Genomic DNA, 17,541 nt, shown 5'->3' on the forward strand with positions numbered 1-17,541 from the left:
GCCAAACAACTTATATCAGTGAACCTGACAAATACATCCATATTGCAAGCATTGCATGGTTAAACACAAAAGAAAAACAGAAGACGGTGACCACCAGGAAGGTATAAAACCAGTCAAACCGTTTTATTTTAAAGGATATTTAAACTAAATACTGAATATAAAATTCAGTGCATGAACACACATTTATATTTTATCGAACTTTTCACAAAATAATTTTTCCCAAGACTTATTATGAGGAGCCTACTGATTTTTTAAAGATATTTTGAAAAGCTTCACGTACCCCCTGCAGTACCTCCACGTACCCCCATTTGAGAACCACTGCTCTAGGGTGTCCCTACGCTCTTTCAGGTCTCATACTGATGTTTCCAGTTTTGTTAGAGCCAAATTATAGACAGCGTTTCACCAGGAGACCTAGAGTGAGGAGCCCCGCCCCTTTCCCCCTTGCGCCTCAGACAGAGTTTGGGGAAAAAGATGGCGGTCGTTCTTCGTTCGCTAAAGCTGTTCTTGTTTACAGGTTAGTAGTGTGAAGCTGGTGGAAACTATCCCCGCTAAAATGTAAATTTACAAGTTCATTCGGTGCTGATTTCGTAATTACTTGCTAGACGTGTTTAGACGTTCGAGGGAAAAAGAGTGATTTTGTTTCATAATTACGGTTTGTAGCTATAACGGTCGTAAAACAGCCGTTATAGAAGTTTGCTACATGTATCTAAACTTCGATACACTCTCCGACCCAACCTTATTAAGATTTCGGTGGTATCCTGACGGGTTGTGTTATCTTTTGATAGGAAGTGTTAAAGTTACTCTGTTACATGTACCGGAAATCAGTTCTCATCAGTTTCAAACATTTATTATAGACGTTACCACTTGTCCCCTACATCCCTGTAATTGATTCTACTGTACTAGCTTAAGCTAGATCTAGTCCTCTAAATATGCCCGTATTAAATTATAGAACTAATAATATGATTACATTTTTCAGAGTTATTACAATTCAAAGAAATTAGTAGCCTTACAATTTCACTGAACTTGAGGAATAGTTTTCTTTTTATGTAAATCTGTAAGATTTAAATCAATTGTTGAATTGTTTTGATTTGGCCCATGGATGCTGTCACAGCTGGTGTGGGCTGATGTTGTTTATTGAAGTAGATGGAATATGGTTGTTTTGGAGCAACGGAAGGACACATGGACATGAATGCACAAAGGAATGTTCAATGTATGATTGCATGATTTCATGATTTTGACAATTTGTAATAAAACAGACAGAGTTTGGGGAAGAAAACGGCGGTCGTTCTTCGTTCGCTAAAGCTGTTCTTGTTTCCAGGCTTCCCACTCGGAAGAAAGGAGAAGAAGAGACAAAACAAAACAAACATCAATTGTTACAACTGTTTCAATACAGCTGAGACATGTAACATAGGTATAAAAAACATTTTTTCTGAGGTAACAGCCTGCGATGTCATCGATGACATCACGTCATCGATGACATCACGTCCGTCCCTGACTGTCACTGATGACATCAGACCGACAAAACGAACTTGATGTCATCGATGACATCGCAGGCTGTTCCTTCAGAAGTGCTTGAATAAGACGACCACGTGGTAATGTGAAGGCCTGTGAAGGCCCTCGCACCGAACGTGGACGCGAGGGCCTGTGAAGGCCTGGGATCCTTCAAGGACCTGGCCTGTGAAGGCCCTCGCACCGAACGTGGACGCGAGGGCCTGTGAAGGCCTGGGATCCTTCAAGGACCTGGCCTGTGAAGGCCCTCGCACCGAACGTGGACGCGAGGGCCTGTGAAGGCCTGGGATCCTTCAAGGACCTGGCCTGTGAAGGCCCTCGCACCGAACGTGGACGCGAGGGCCTGTGAAGGCCTGGGATCCTTCAAGGACCTGGCCTGTGAAGGCCCTCGCACCGAACGTGGACGCGAGGGCCTGTGAAGGCCTGGGATCCTTCAAGGACCTGGCCTGTGAAGGCCCTCGCACCGAACGTGGACGCGAGGGCCTGTGAAGGCCTGGGATCCTTCAAGGACCTGGCCTGTGAAGGCCCTCGCACCGAACGTGGACGCGAGGGCCTGTGAAGGCCTGGGATCCTTCAAGGACCTGGCCTGTGAAGGCCCTCGCACTGAACGTGGACGCGAGGGCCTGTGAAGGCCTGGGATCCTTCAAGGACCTGGCCTGTGAAGGCCCTCGCACCGAACGTGGACGCGAGGGCCTGTGAAGGCCAGGGATCCTTCATGGACCTGGCCTGTGAAGGCCCTCGCACCGAACGTGGACGCGAGGGCCTGTGAAGGCCAGGGATCCTTGAATGACCTGACCTGTGAAGGCCCTCGCACCGAACGTGGACGCGAGGGCCTGTGAAGGCCAGGGATCCTTGAATGACCTGACCTGTGAAGGCCCTCGCATCGCCACGTGGATGCGAGGGGACTGTGAAGGCCAGGGATCCTTCATGAACCTGGCCTGTGAAGGCCCTTGCACCGCCACGTGGACGCGAGGGCCTGTGAAGGCCAGGGATCCTTCAAGGACCTGGCCTGTGAAGGCCCTTGCACCGCCACCTGGATGCGAAGGCATGTGAAGGCCCTGGCCTGTGAAAGCCCTCGCACCAGCACCTGTATGCGAGGGCCTGTGAAGTCGTGTAAAAGTAGTAGAAAAAGTTGAGTACCTTTCTACCGTTTCTACTCTCTGCTCCTTCCATGCGTTGCTCTAGAGCAGTGGTTCTCAAACTTTTTTCAGTGATGTACCCCCTTAAAAATATATTTTTAGTCAAGTACCCCCTGACACGGGCAAAACATTTTTGGAATTAAAAAGGGGTACAGTGCTGTAAAATCACTGTCTGATTTATTAAAGCCAAACAACTTATATCAGTGAACCTGACAAATACATCCATATTGCAAACATTGCATGGTTAAACACAAAAGAAAAACAGAAGACGGTGACCACCAGGAAGGTATAAAACCAGTCAAACCGTTTTATTTTAAAGGATATTGAAACTAAATACTGAATATAAAATTCAGTGCATGAACACACATTTATATTTTATCGAACTTTTCACAAAATAATTTTTCCCAAGACTTATTATGAGGAGCCTACTGATTTTTTAAAGATATTTTGAAAAGCTTCACGTACCCCCTGCAGTACCTCCACGTACCCCCAGGGGTACACGTACCCCCATTTGAGAACCACTGCTCTAGACAACTTCTGTTTAGGAGCCCAAATACTCTAATATTTGCATAATAGGTATTTACTGGAAACAATTTATTTGAATGTATTTAGGAATATCTGAGTATAAGATATAAAGGGGCTGAATACAAATCCAAAATGTTCACATTTCTTTCTGATATACAGTTGTAAAATGTAAAGAAAATTCTTCCGTTTTACAATTGTTCACTACTACACAGGTGCAACATGACAAAAGGTGAAAAAGGTTCAAAGGGAATAAATATACACTTTAAGGCATTGTAGCTTTTTGTGGATTCCCTCGCCTTTAGCAGATTATCTAAAGGATGTTAAACACACACACACAAAAAATAAATTTCAATCCTCATATTGTTCTGTCTCAGCTTTGGCTCTTTGAAGAGAGAACAGATGCCACGTTCTCTCTCAGACATGAAAGATGTTTAACAGCCAGGCCCTCAGGTAGGGAGGATCTCAGAGCACAAAGCCTCACAACAAAGCAGCTACAAAGCCCCACCTCCCCAACTTTTCCCAACAAGCTCAGTGATAAAGTCTGATAGAAAAGGGAGGAAAAATGTCCCTCTGATCTCTCCGGCCACGCACACAAAGCCTCTTCCTGTCCCCCCTCCCACCCTCTGTCGCTTACGTCCTGCTGCCTTCACACAGGTGCGCTGAAGGCTTCATCTCCGTGTTGACTTCCAGACTCTCGCTCTTGCCCTGCAGCTTCATGGAGACATCACTGGATGGATCAGTGGAGCAGAGATCAGAGAGGAGACATGTTCGGCGTCTGCGCGGCCTGGAAAGCAGACCCACATCATGCCTCAGAGTGCAACATGGAAGTAATTTATGTCTGTGGGAGAACTTACTGACTTTTAATTCAACTTGTTTGATTATAGCTTTTTTTTTGTATTTGAGAAAAAATATTTTAGATAAACAAACACACACGCACAAAAAAAATAAATAAATATCAGCCTTCTCCAGCAGCAAATAACCAGCTGTTGGGAACAGTTTTTGATATGTCTTTCATCTTGACAATAAAAACTTAAATACCTTTCCAGAGAGAGCATGTCTACACAGGAGCTTCGGACGGTTTCAAAAGTGTTATTTACTGTTTTGTCTGTGCTTTATCATAGCAGGAGAATCAGGCAAGACGGAATCCAAAGGGAATTAAAGTGAATGACAATCATGTCATCGCATAAGCCGCAGACCGTTCGGGAAATGCCTTCTTTTCTAATCCTCAGCTCTGCGGTGAAAAGTGTGGGATCTGGTGGTTGGCTCCAAAGTGGCTTTGGGTGTGTTAGGAAGGGTGGAGGAGCGAGGGCAGGGGTGAGATGGTGGTGGAGGAGGGCGGGCGGGGGGGTGGAGCAGGCGTGTATGTGTTTGTGCCTGCGTAATAAGTGGGAGACACAGATCAGCAAAGTTAAAGAGGAGATGTTCAAGAGGAGGCTCTTGTCATTCGCTAAGTATACAATTTCATGGCCCCGAGCTCAGCTTGGGAGTTTTAATCATGTAGGTCTGACAAAAGGTGCAAAGATGGAGCAGGCATTACAGACTGAAGCATGCGAATGACTGACATCCAGTGTCTCTGGGCCTCACTACAAAATTTATACACTTTGAACTTTTTCCACTTCACATCCACAGATTTCAACATCTTTTATCGGGAGTTTATGAGACAGACCCACACCAATTAATGCATAATTGTGACACATAGGGAAAGTCTCCAAAAGTGTGGCACGTATTGACAGTCAGTCCCTTTTATATCTGACACACCTTGTCAAAATTAGGTGAGGTCGCTCCTTATTTCCATGTGTAAAATAACTGGAAAGTAGTCTAACGGTGTTATGTTGCATGTGAGTAATTAAATGTGCATAATTGGATGCAGTTGTTCTGAAGATCTCAGAGGCTCGTTAGAGAACATTAGTGAACAAGCAGCAGCATGAAAACCAAAGAACAGAGCAGAGCAGACAAGGCAGGGAGAAACCTGAAGAAAAGTTTATAGAAGGTTTATGTCGTCAAACGTACAAAGCTTTAAACATCTCGCAGAACACTATTCAGTTCATTCTTTAACAATGGACTGACATTTTTAAAGGACAAACTATAGTTTTCCATTGGGACTGAAAGATTCGATCCTGCAGAGAGGGTGTAAATCAAAGAAGTAGTTGGTATCTCTGGAGGAGCTGCACAGATCCTCAGCTCAGGTGGGAGAAAGTGTTGTCAGACAGCTACCCGCCTACAATTCTGACTTTTCTGGACCAGGCCATTTTTACAAATGGCCTAGTCATAGAAGAGACCTACTAAACCCAATCGTGAATCTGCGATAAGACTTGAATACTGATGTTCACAGATGCTTTTCATTCAATCTGACTGAGACCGAGCTACTCCACAAGGAAATCTGGCCAAAAAAATGGCAGTCTCTGGACGTTTCAATCTAGTGGAAACATAACCCAAAACGACTTGCAGCTGTATTCGTAGCACAAAAGGTTCTATGAAGTTTCTACTCGGGCGCCACATTAAAATTTCCACCATTATGTTTTTTTTAAAAATATGTAGACACAATAATGATTCATCCCTGGAATTTAGCAACTTTTTCCATGCATGGATGAGACAATTAGCCAGAGTCTAGACTGGAATATTAAATTGATGAAACCAATCATCAAGGCCACGTTGAAAGAAAACAACAAAGTTGGATTCTTTGAAATGAAAATAAGAAGCAATTAGGAGCAATTTAAAACTTCTGCCCAGTTCTGCACATATATGCATGTGTTATGGAGGCCTATTGTTCCGTTCTATAACTATCTGTGGCACCCAGTCCTCTATATGGTTTCTCAGAGAAATGCCTGTGGGTTGCTCTGTGTGGCTTCCCTTCATTGAAACTCCTCATCGCCTTAAATGTTGATTGCCATGACGTCAGCCGAAAACCTCAGGCCTGCCCTTTATGTGTCGCCGTCACCATCTATTTCCGCCCAGTGAGCGAAAAACAACTTTTTCTTTCCATTGCAGTGAATCCTTAACGTGAACCCTCAGATTGAACACTGAGCTTCTGTTGCTGGGGCCAGAATCTCCACCCAGATGGGGGCGTGTGACAGCTTTCACACTCGCCAAACGTGTAAAACAGCTAAAATGCGTGGAGTTTCGTGTGTGCACGGTTGGCAGAGTGCCGCGTAATTTCGCCGGATCCAACGGGTCCATTAATGTCAACAAGTCCAGCCTGGTTTCTGTAAATAAAAACACAAACAGCCATCAGATGGGTGTTAACGGAGCGTAATTACTGGTGCAAAACCACAGCAGTTTGTCTGTCCGTTTCCTGGAGTTTCCAATGTTTTTCGAATTCCAATCTGTCACAGTAACTGTGAGAAAAAAAAGGATCTATCATCCTAAAAAAGAAGAGAGGAGGAGAGAAAAATTTCTTCGGTTCATGGGCTCACAGTTGAGTCAGTTATGCTAAAATAGGATCACCTGTCCTCTTAGATCCTGCAGGCCAGAGGGAGGGATGTGTATGTGTGTGTGTGTGCGTGTGCAGCAGAAACAGGAGATAGGCCTCTACCCTGTGGGATCTTTCACAGGAATGTGAATTTGTGTGAGAAGCAAACGAGCAAACCAGCAGCTCGGGTGCCGAAAGTTGTTTTGGCCAAGAGGGACAAGAGTGTACCAAAGTATGTGGCCTAGGAGAAGGGAAAAAACAGACCTGCTGGGAGATAAATGAGGTATTTCTTCTCAGGGATTGACACGTTGATTAGTTTGTGTAAGATGAATCAAAGGTGATAGATAATTTAATTGCTTTGACACTCACAAGTCACCATGAGTATAATGGCATCTTGGTCTTTCCAAAAGTGTCAACACAGTCAGAGGTGTCAGAATCAGGAAACATACTTTTTTCATTTTTGCTATAAAAAAAGTTCTTCCTAACAACTAGAGCGTGGACAGCAGGCACGTTTTATGTTTTATTAATAGTCGGAAAAAAGCAGGTACATATTTATTTTAGTTTCATTTTTTTATTGAAATACACAAATCTGACAACATGAAGAAGGCTAGAAGATTATGAAGAACATGTTATGTCCTGATCTGAAGAAATCTGAGAGCAAATAAGAAACAGAGTTGATATTCATCAAAAGAAAACAAAACATCTGCAGCACTGCATGGCTCACTTGCCTCAGTTAAGGTCAGTGTTCAAGATTCAACAACAAAAACAACAGTGTAGGAGAGTGACAAAAAAAAAGTCTGATAAAGAATTTCTTGCCGCTCCCAAAGAGTCCTATAAAACATGCTTCATGGACTCACAAAACAAATGGGAATTTCCTGGAAGACGTGTGTCATTTTCCACTTGACATAGAACTAACAAAGCATTTCAGAAAAAAGACCATACCTGGTGTCAAGTACGGTGGTGATAGTGCGATGGTCTGGGATATAAATCTGAATAAAATTCTGTGAAATTACGCTTTATAGGACGTTCAAGCACACAAATCCTCCAGTGTGGCTAAAATAAAACAATTCTGCAAAGAAGAGTGGGCCAAAATTCCTCCACAGCAATGTAACGGATATATCCATATGTACCTGAACTGTATTACATTTGACTGAATCGTCGGGTCTTTGTGCCAACCAGGCTCCAAATGTAATTTCACAAGTCAGCGCAGGTTCAGCACATCTTCAGTTGTGGTAATATGAAGTCACATATCCGTCCTCTGTCTTCAAAGCGTGACCACAAGCTCATTTTCTTGCTGGCCTGATAATCACAAGAGGTTGTCAGGGAGCTTCATTCCTGTGGGAACATATCCGGAGTCGTCTTCTTTTTCAACCTCCACGCCAGTGGAAGCGCAGCGCTCAAAAGCACATAACTCGTCCTCCCCTTCCTGAAGCCCTCATCTGGTCTCACTTTAGGCTTTTGAGGTTTGTGATTTTTAGGGACACGACAGTACTGCTGGTCCACATGAGAGCAGGGAGGTTTTTCTGAAGGCGAGCCCAAAACAGATTAGAAGTTAATAAGGATTCACTTCCTGCAGTAATTGTTGCAGATAGGCACTGCAAACCACTAACTTCAATGTGTTTAATGTTGGCAGTGTTCTCAGCTTGACAAGCAAATGAAGACAGACTTCAGAGTTACTGTGCAATGAGTGACAGGGGAAATTATGGGGTATTTGATTTTTTGGAATGGAAGGATGTATAAAAAAAATTGTGATGATGATTATTTTTGATATGGAGGGAGATGAATGATTTAATGCTGTCGAGTTTAGAAAGCAAATGTTGCACAACGTAAGTGCTGAAGGCCATAAAACTGAAAAAAGGTATGTGGAATTCCCCTGATTTAACAAGGATCCGCGTACAATATATCACACAAACACAGCAACTGACAACTCAGCTTCTGAATTTATTATTTGATAAAATGCTCCTTTAATACATAATCTCACTTTCTGCCTTCACACAGGTTGAGTTTGAAATACTTTCTCCAAAAATGTTGCCATCACGTCGAGTGAAAGGCAGAGTCAGAACACCTCCTTAGCTCTCTTTAAACACCAGGAGTGATGTAGATTATAAGGCAGCGATTGGCTTGTAATCACCGAGCAGCTTAAAGAGCTCAAGCACCTCTAGACACAGGAGTTAGCAATCAGTATAAACCGAAAGAGCAATTTCTACTATCAAGACCACCCATCGGGGGTGAGGGGGTGGTGGTCTCCGTGCGGATTTGGAGGGGTCACAAGGTCTGATCAGCTCCGTGTGTGTGTGAGTTGCAAGTTTGGGTAAGCACTAAGAGGGAAACGAAAGACCAAACAGGGAAGGAACTTTCGCAAAGGTGTTTAAAAGTCAGTGCTTTGCAAAAGTATTCACACCCATTAATATTATACCAGACTGAATCACAACGCCGCTTCAAAAATAGCCCAAATTCAATTCGACTACCATAAGAGCCTCTACAAACAGAAGTTTTCATGCCTGTTCACAGATTTATTTCTAGGCTTTGACTGGAACATTCTTACAAATGAATTCTCTTTGTGCCAAGTCATTCTGTAGGAGCTCTGACTGTAGTTTTAGGATGGGTTTTCTGGTAGAAAGGGAACTTCCAGTCCCAAGTCTTCTGCAGCTTTTAGCAAGTCTTCATACAGTTTCATCCTATTTTCAGCTTCATCTATCAGGAATACCGAGAACATGAATTAGAGCAAATTTAGAATCCAGAGAAACTCCGATTAGTTTATCTAGAGAAACTACTCATTACCTTATATCAACATTTAGCATTAAATTTCCAATATCGGAGCAAGACCTAGAGAAACTCCTGTGAGTTTACAAATCTAGAACAAACTTAGAAAGTACCATCTAGTTTTATCAGAACAAAAACCCAGAGAAGCCCCTATTACTTTATAAACTACGAACTACTTCTTCTTAAACATGGAGAACTAATATGTAGTTTTACACTTTTTGGGTTTTTTTTTTTTGGGGGGGGGGGTGTTGCTCTTTGCTTTGGTTTTATTGTGTTGTTGTTTTTCCTTCTAGTTCATGCACTTTGAAGTGCCTTGTTGCTGAAAATGTGCTATATAAATACAATTACCTTGCCTTACCACCAAGTTAACCAAGTTGTCACTTCTAAAGAAAAACATTCCCACAGTATAACACTATCACCACCGTGTTTCTGTATGAGAATGGGAAGAATTTACGTTTATTTTTGTAACATGACAAAATTTGAAAAGGTTAAAGGAATATACGTATATGTGTATATATACTGTATATACTGTATCTTTTTTTTTCCTACACCATTGTACATTTAGCCTGGATTAGATTTAGATTGGATTCTGCTGTTAGTTCTGGTGAATTTAGGGGGCTAGTTTGAGGGGCAATCTTGTCTACCAAAAAGAGATGCAGATGTGTACATTTTTGGGCATGTGCTGCAGCCTTGTCCACAGAATGTCTTCGGTGTGACTTAAATCCCTCATCGGACAAATCTGCACTCTGTTTGATAGCCATGGTCTCTGACTCGAACTCAAAGCTGGAAAATGATTTCACGGAGGTTCACCTTTGAGGTCTTTCAAAGCCCCAGATGGTCTGGTATTAAACATTCGAGACAATCACTCAACTTCTTTTAACCCATCCCTCACCCTCTGCAGTGTCCAAGTAAAACAAGGACCCCCTCTCTCAGATGATGATAGAGAACAATAACAGCACCACACACCTCAAGTACTCCTTTGAAGCCTCGAGACAAAACTGTGCCGCCGTCTGCAGGGGCCTATCTGCCTGAAACCGATCAGAGTGCAGATAGCAAATGATGTTTGCAAACAGCTGTATGTCCAAAGGCTGTCTGTGTTATTGAAGCTGCCAGTTCTCAGAAGCACGAAGATGAATGTGTGATAAAGCTGGCAATACAGAGGGAGAGCTCATTGAGTTTTACATTTTGTTTATTTTCTCACTGGCAGCCCTCGTGCTTTCAGAGTGGGCTTTTTTTGGAGAAGGCTTTAGTTTGCGTTCTGCGCTGTCAAGTGATACTTCGCAATACAATTATGAATCTGAAGTTGATTGTTTTTAAGCGTTTTTCTTTCTGGTTCTCTTTGGGGTCAGGGTGCAAAATAAGAAGATTCGCCAAAAAATGACAACAAAAATTAAATAAATCTGAGATTTAAGGGGGATCCAGCCAGCTGTTGAGTACAAAAAGAACAACTTTTATAGGGAAAAATGTATATACATGTTCCCCAAATTAATTTATGTTTTAAGTGACTGGATTTAAGTCTTCTTCAGCAGAATGTGGTTGTTTTGTAAAACTTTGGTTCCATTTAGAGTTGAAATACAAGTCTTCGCCACTTTGTGACTCCATGATAACATGCCTGTGTGACATTTCTTAAAACTGAACTTTTAAAATTCAGTTTTATAGTGTAGTGCAAGTATTACAGAGCAACATTATGTGGCTGTTTATTGTTCTAGTTTTTCCTTGTATTTTCTTTCCAGACACTTTGATTTCCTTATGATCTCTTAAAGTGGAACTTCAGGCTTTTTGTTGTTGATTGCAATGATTTGTTGCAATCTGATCTACAACTTTTCTGAGGGTACAAAAGATATGTTAATATGACGACACGTGTCCATATGAACCTAAGAAAAGCAAGAATCCGGATGTGTTTGTCTAACCAATTAAATGAATGAGGATTAAATGTGTACGTAACGAGTGCAAAAATAAATTGACCTGGATTTAAAATTTCAAACAGGTTTTAAAAACAAATTTATAGTTTGCAATATAAATTTGTTTAAATTGACTGGATTAAAACAGCCAATTAAAACAGGAGTTTATGGAAATATTTATTGGTTGTAGAATCTTTATCATGATTTTGACATTTTAGTTTTTTACTTTCTCCTGATTGAGTTGTTTAATTCTTCTCTTCTTTGTTTTTTTTTTTCTATTTAGCTTACCAATTATGCGTGTTGCCATTTTGAAAATGTTAATTTGACATGTAGCGTTGATATATTTTCTGAGATGTTACTTTGCTTTCTTTTTTTTTTTTTATGTGTTCCACAACAGGTTCACGTAATGGAGCTTTTATTTTCTGAAACTGCGGCGCCTTTTTCAAAACCTTCCATGGTGTTTGTGACGACCTCACTCACACCATATAAACTGAGTAAACTGCACGTTGCTGGAAGGACGGGCAACTTTATTTCTGTCTTGACAGAAACAAAACAATGAGCTTGTGCTCCCAGAAGGTTTCTCTGAAGTTATTCCAGTGTCATTTATAAAGCCCTATTTACTTCTCAAGTCTTCAGACAGACGTTTGGTCAGCACATGTACAGTAATGCTGAAACATGTGCAGAGCAGCCCCCTCTGTGTATGTATGAAGACATCCCATACAGCCTACATACTTGTCTCTGATGAAAGGAGCTTTCTGTATTTTTGTTACAATGTTGCATTAAGGAGCTTTATTCTTTTAACAAAGTAATCACAGCCTTGGTGGAGAGCTCAGCGCTGCTGGACAGATGTTTTCTGGACCAACCTGGTTATGACAACACGCCATTTTCTGCGGCTGCAAAACAGAAGCAGGTGCAGTTCCTGTAAACATCTAAAATTAAGCAACATGTTCATATATGCTCCAATTAAAACAAGATGTCCCGCCCATGAGTCAGTGTGTTCGGTCAGGCCTCGAGGCTGTCGGCCAGTGGGAGCGAGGGGAGACTTTGGACGAGCAGCGGTTTTGATGTAATTAAAGATCCTATTTGGTTAAAAGCAGGATGAGCCCCAGAGGTCAGGGGAAGAGTGATGCTATCAGACGATTACCACTTCCTCCTTCCTGTTTGCTTCCTCTCGGCCATACAGCTGTGCTCCGATGCCATGCAGAAAGGCCTGCTCTCAGAGATAGCAGATGCTAATTGCGAGCCCACGTCCTCTTCCTCCCTCTTCGTCCTTAAATCTCACATGTGGTTCATCTTGTTCTTCCTTTAGTCTCCATTTGTGAGGATGTCACTCTTTCCTTTTTCAATCTTTCCCACTCCCAAAGATGCCGCAGAAGTAGTGTGTGTGTGTGTGTGTGTGTGTGTGTGTGTGTGTGTGTGTGTGTGTGTGTGTGTGTGTGTGTGTGTGCGTGTGCATGTGCGTGTGCGTGTGCGTGTGCGTGTGCGTGTGTGTGTGTGTGTGTGTGTGTGTGTGCGTGTGTGTGTGTGTGTGTGTGTGTGTGTGTTCCAGCTGGCCACATTTATAGACAGCACAACAAAGATGCCCAATCAGTCACATGGAAGTTATTGGTTGATTAATGGGGGGGGATAGAGAGCTTGAGATGATGAGGTCAGAGGTAGCATCAGAACGGAAACTGATAGTTTTGTGGGTTTTGGTTCGGAGAAGGACGCACTTCAAATAAAAAAAAACTTCTTGCTTTTTCCACAAGTGCTGCCTTCAAAGTCAGCTCAGGAGTTTTGATTGCACACCTTACAGACAAAATCATCCAACATCAAACGAAGAACCCATCTAAGCGTTGCTCTCCATGAATGTTTGCACTTCCTGTCCTAATCCTGTGGCTGACACCGACACTTTCATCTCCTGCTCTGATCTTCTGGCCTTTAAAACAAGCAGCTCCACACCTGCTTCTCCCAGACACCTAAAAACTCCATGAAAGCTGTCGAGCGTGCCCCCACATCCCCGCTTTGTTTGAAATTCCACCACTGCATCAATGAAGCGCCTCTCTATATGAGAAAAGGATTCCTTCATGTCTGTGACATGAACTCATAAGAGTTTAACTTGAGGGTGCTTTCCAGAGGTTTTACATCTGTAGCTTATCTTAATACGGGATAATGCAGAGAAGTAGCACTATGCAGTGGAGATCTACTGCACAGTAACCATGTGCTTGTAGTTTTGATTTAAAAAGATCAATCAAAGCTTCCAAAAAGGAAAATAAAAATGTAGTGGAAAGCTGCACTGTATTGAATTCCCAACTTGGGAATATTTACTTACGTTTCCTTGCTGCCCTTTTAACTGTGAAATTACTAATGGATAAAGGTCAGAAAGTGACGCGTGATTGTACAATTACTCATAGAAAAAGTCTGGTTTGAAAAAAATGTGGCAAAAAGAGAGAGACAGCATCCAAAAAATCAAGACGTTCCGATAAATTTGATTCTCTGTTTTCAGAAAAACTCACTTTGGAATAACGGAATGATTGCCCATACTGCTAATATTACACTTTAATACTTGTGATTTAACTTAAAATGTTAAAAAAAAAAAAAAGCATTAATGGAAACCTTTTTTCTGGGTTTCTGGGTTCTTCAATAAGCTTCTCAGTCTGCGTCTTGTTGCTTGCAGTGCAAAGGAGATCCATGAGGGTTTGTTGTTCTGAAGCACATCATCCACCCTGGGACACAGGAACAAGTTTTACTTCTACACCTCACTTTTCTGTTCCCCACTCTCTGCTGTAGAAAAATGTTAGAGATTTTGTCAGTGTCTCGTTTGAATAAATAAACTAAAATCCCTTTTAGGGATGAACTTCAGTGAGCTGCTGAAGACTCAGAAGCACGACTGTCCCTTGTCTGGTCCATCGTGTAGAAACTCCAAGTCCATTTCCACACTTTCCACAGCAAATCTGAGGGTTGTAGTTTTAGAAGGTCCTCATGAAAACATTTGATGTTATTAGAGTAAAAATCAAGCTAGCGCTTAATGGGTCACCATGCCTCAGGATGTCTTGAGACGCTGTCTCTGGAGAAGAGTGCTCAAATTTTGAGGTGCTGGAAAATAACTTTTGACCACATTCAGAGCACACATACACACCTAAAGACACATAAAGACATGAGGACATTCATACAATTGTACTAAAGTATTTGGTTCTCAATCAATTCCTTTCTATTATGCTTTAAAAGAAACAGACTTTCTTTTCAATGAATTTTAAATGTTCAGCCATTTTGCTCATTTTCAGAGGAAAGTTTTAAAAGTTTAAGAGCACCACAGAGAATCTGTGATGGAATAAAGATTTTAAAAAAGTTCAAAGTTTTTCTCCAGAACAAAGACTGGACTGAGACTAAGAGGTAATGTTACACAACAATATCCAAATGAAAAGCCGTCTTTGCCTAAAAAAAAAAAAAGAAACAGAATATCTTGGGAGTCTCAGCGATTGCAACATGCAGCTCTGACACTCACCTGGCTGGAAGTTATTTCTATAAACTTCTCCCACAGAAAAAGAGCAATACGACATCTCCCCCATTCAGATGTCAATTGCCTAAATCTTACATTAGTTACGCTTTAGTTTGGAAATGAATATTTGCAAAAACGGACCCAGCTTAAACTGGAAGCAGCTGGTGAGTCCAGATCAAGTATCAACAGCTCTGGCTGTCTTGTGTAATGCCTGATCTTAATGTCACTACTTCCACCTAGTGGCAACATTTTGCATTTAAAGCAATGGCAGCTTTTCTACAAGGCTGGTATTATATTAAACACAAACAAATTTGATTAAATACATTTATTTGACTTTTATTTTAAACACTGTGAACAATTTGCATAAAATGCTCTTCTCATTTGATAAATGATTAAATATTACATAAAAGTCACATGTTTCTCAACAGTAGATTCATCTCTAAAAATAACTTGTCCCATTTCTTTCAGAGAGACTGATAAAAAGCAGAGTTGATATAAACAGTCTGTTTGCATAACGATGTGATTGGTGTGATCAATCTTGCAGCTCAATCCGTGATAATTGCATAATCAAAGGGTTTCCACCGTCTCTCTGTCCTTGCTCTCCAGTGAGGTCATAGTTCATCAGAGTCCTGGGGCTCCCTGAGAGGACTTTGTCCCAGAACACTTCATTCATTTTCCGCACCTGCAGCAGCACAGACAGGCTTCTGGCCCTTCAGTCTCCTGAATCACAGCTCACTTTACTGTCCATCGACCTTATCTGAGGATGGGGACAAAAACGAGACATTCAGCAACTTATTCAAATTAGAAAGATGTTTGGCAATGCATTGCTACACAAAGGTTGCCTGGTTTTGTTATAATATGTTGCTAATAGAACAAAGACTAAACTAGATTTTACCTTTAGGGACGAACTTCAGTGAGTTGCTGAAGATTCAGAAGCGAGAAACGCCCTTGGCTGGACCGTCATTCACAAATTCATGTCCCAGTCCGTTTCCGCACTTCCCACACTTCACCTGGGAAAACATTACACCAATTAGTCAAAACAACATGTAAACAACATGTAAATATTGTCTTTGAGAAATTATTCATTTTGCAGTATTCTGCTAATAATCTCAAAGTTTGAAGGTACCTTATAAGCCCCGGGCCTCTCCTTAAATTTGGATACACTGTTTTCATGAATGGTCTCCGTGAAGGCCGGCCAGGGGGACGAGTGCTCGTACTTGGAGCGACTGGAGAACAGCTCATGGTCACATTTAGAGCAAACATAAATCCCTGAGAAAAAAAGGAGAAGGGATCTTACAAAAGTTGTGGTTTCAATCCATTGCAAATGTATTCACACACCAAGAACTTTTTTTAACACAAGTTTCATGTCATTTTAGGTACTCTGTGTGACAGACGAACACAAAATAAAGCAGACGGGAATATTTAATCATGCACAAGTCTGACAAGAACAAAGCCTTTGGAAAAAAATAAATTACAAGAAGTTTGCTGTTTGAAATAGAACCTGAGCGCAGTATTCAAACTATAAAAAGTAGTTTTGGCTGCATGATGCTGTGGGGAGCAAATGCAAGGCAAAATGGAAAAAAGCATATTAGAGTAAAGAAATGAATTGTTTGGATCAAGTAATTTCAACTTTTATTTATTCACAAATAACACACACTTCATACAAAGCATGCTTTAAAGCAGGGGTGTCAAACTCCAGTCCTCAAGGGCCGCTGTCCTGCAGTTTTTAGATGTGCCACAGGTACGAAACGCTGGAAGGAAATGGCTTAATTACCTCCTCCTTGTGTAGATCAGTTCTCCCAGCCTTGCTAATGACCTAATTATTCTATTCAGGTGTGGTGCAGCAGAGGCACATCTAAAAGTTGCAAGACAGCGGCCCTTGAGGACTGGAGTTTGACACATGTGCTTTAAAGGGTCATTTTACTCTTCCAGCTTGGAACAGGAATGCTGGACAAAAGACTTATTTATAGAGAAATGAAAACAGAACTGCTAAAAAAAAACATAGAACTGCTAAAAATAGCTGAGGCCGGTTTGGTCACATATAGTCATGAAAATAGATATGTAGAAGAAGGATAAGGGTGTAGTTTTGACAGAGTCCTGTCTGTCTGCTGGGACAGTGATTGATTTCCTGACATATCCTAAAATGGCGATCAGAATCATAAATGAGAAAAAAGAGGTAACGATAGAAAGTCTTCAGAAAATAATGCACAAGTGGATTAGATTATAAATGAGATTAAAACTTTATTATGATTACATATTTTTTTTACTATTTTCTTCTTTTTAAATCTCATTGAGATCCAGATTCCACATTTTTTTAGAGAAAATTCTCTAACTCGTAGTAATAATTAACTTATTTTGTAAGACTTGTGTAAGAGTTATGTTATAGTGTAACCAAAACACGGATTACAAAACCTCAACAGCGAAAATAGGTAGCGTCTACAGCTGGATTAATGCCTTTCTGCAAGCATAATACTAACTCATCCACTATGTTTCGGTCCGAGGCGCATTTAAATTTCATTTATTGGACACACTTTAAAAGTTACATAGCGTGTGACGCAAGCAATAACATAACAGGTAGACAAACAGCTTAGGTTGGCCAGAAAGCGTAAAAACGTCGTAAGGAGTAACTGTAGAGAAGAAGATACCTGGTTTAAAGTGGTCTTTAAAGACCTCTCCGCCGACAAAAGAGCAAAACGACATCACTGCAGGTGAACTTAATCCCTTGCTCTCCTGCCGCACTGAGACGAAACGCAACGAGACTGCGCCACTTCCGGTAACTTCCGGCTCGATTTGAATTTCAAACTAAAACGTTGCCAA

At 41.4% G+C, this 17,541-nt stretch overlaps 1 protein-coding gene and 1 pseudogene across 1 annotated transcript; both read right to left on the reverse strand.

The window, feature by feature from the left end:
- Positions 1–14,034: 14,034 nt before the first annotated feature.
- Positions 14,035–14,785, reverse strand: LOC111611659 (annotated as a pseudogene).
- A 249-nt stretch (positions 14,786–15,034) lies between these two features.
- On the reverse strand, positions 15,035–17,502 carry LOC102234805 (methionine-R-sulfoxide reductase B1-A). The gene is made up of 4 exons (XM_014472406.2): positions 17,370–17,502; positions 15,851–15,993; positions 15,620–15,734; positions 15,035–15,481 (listed from the first exon to the last, which is right to left on the reverse strand). Exons 1-4 carry the CDS (start codon positions 17,422–17,424, stop codon positions 15,462–15,464), a joined length of 333 nt encoding a protein of 110 aa, XP_014327892.1. The 5' UTR covers positions 17,425–17,502; the 3' UTR covers positions 15,035–15,461.
- Positions 17,503–17,541: the final 39 nt, after the last annotated feature.

The sequence above is a fragment of the Xiphophorus maculatus genome, chromosome 16, assembly GCF_002775205.1.
Source record: "Xiphophorus maculatus strain JP 163 A chromosome 16, X_maculatus-5.0-male, whole genome shotgun sequence".
NCBI classification, from domain to species: domain Eukaryota; kingdom Metazoa; phylum Chordata; class Actinopteri; order Cyprinodontiformes; family Poeciliidae; genus Xiphophorus; species Xiphophorus maculatus.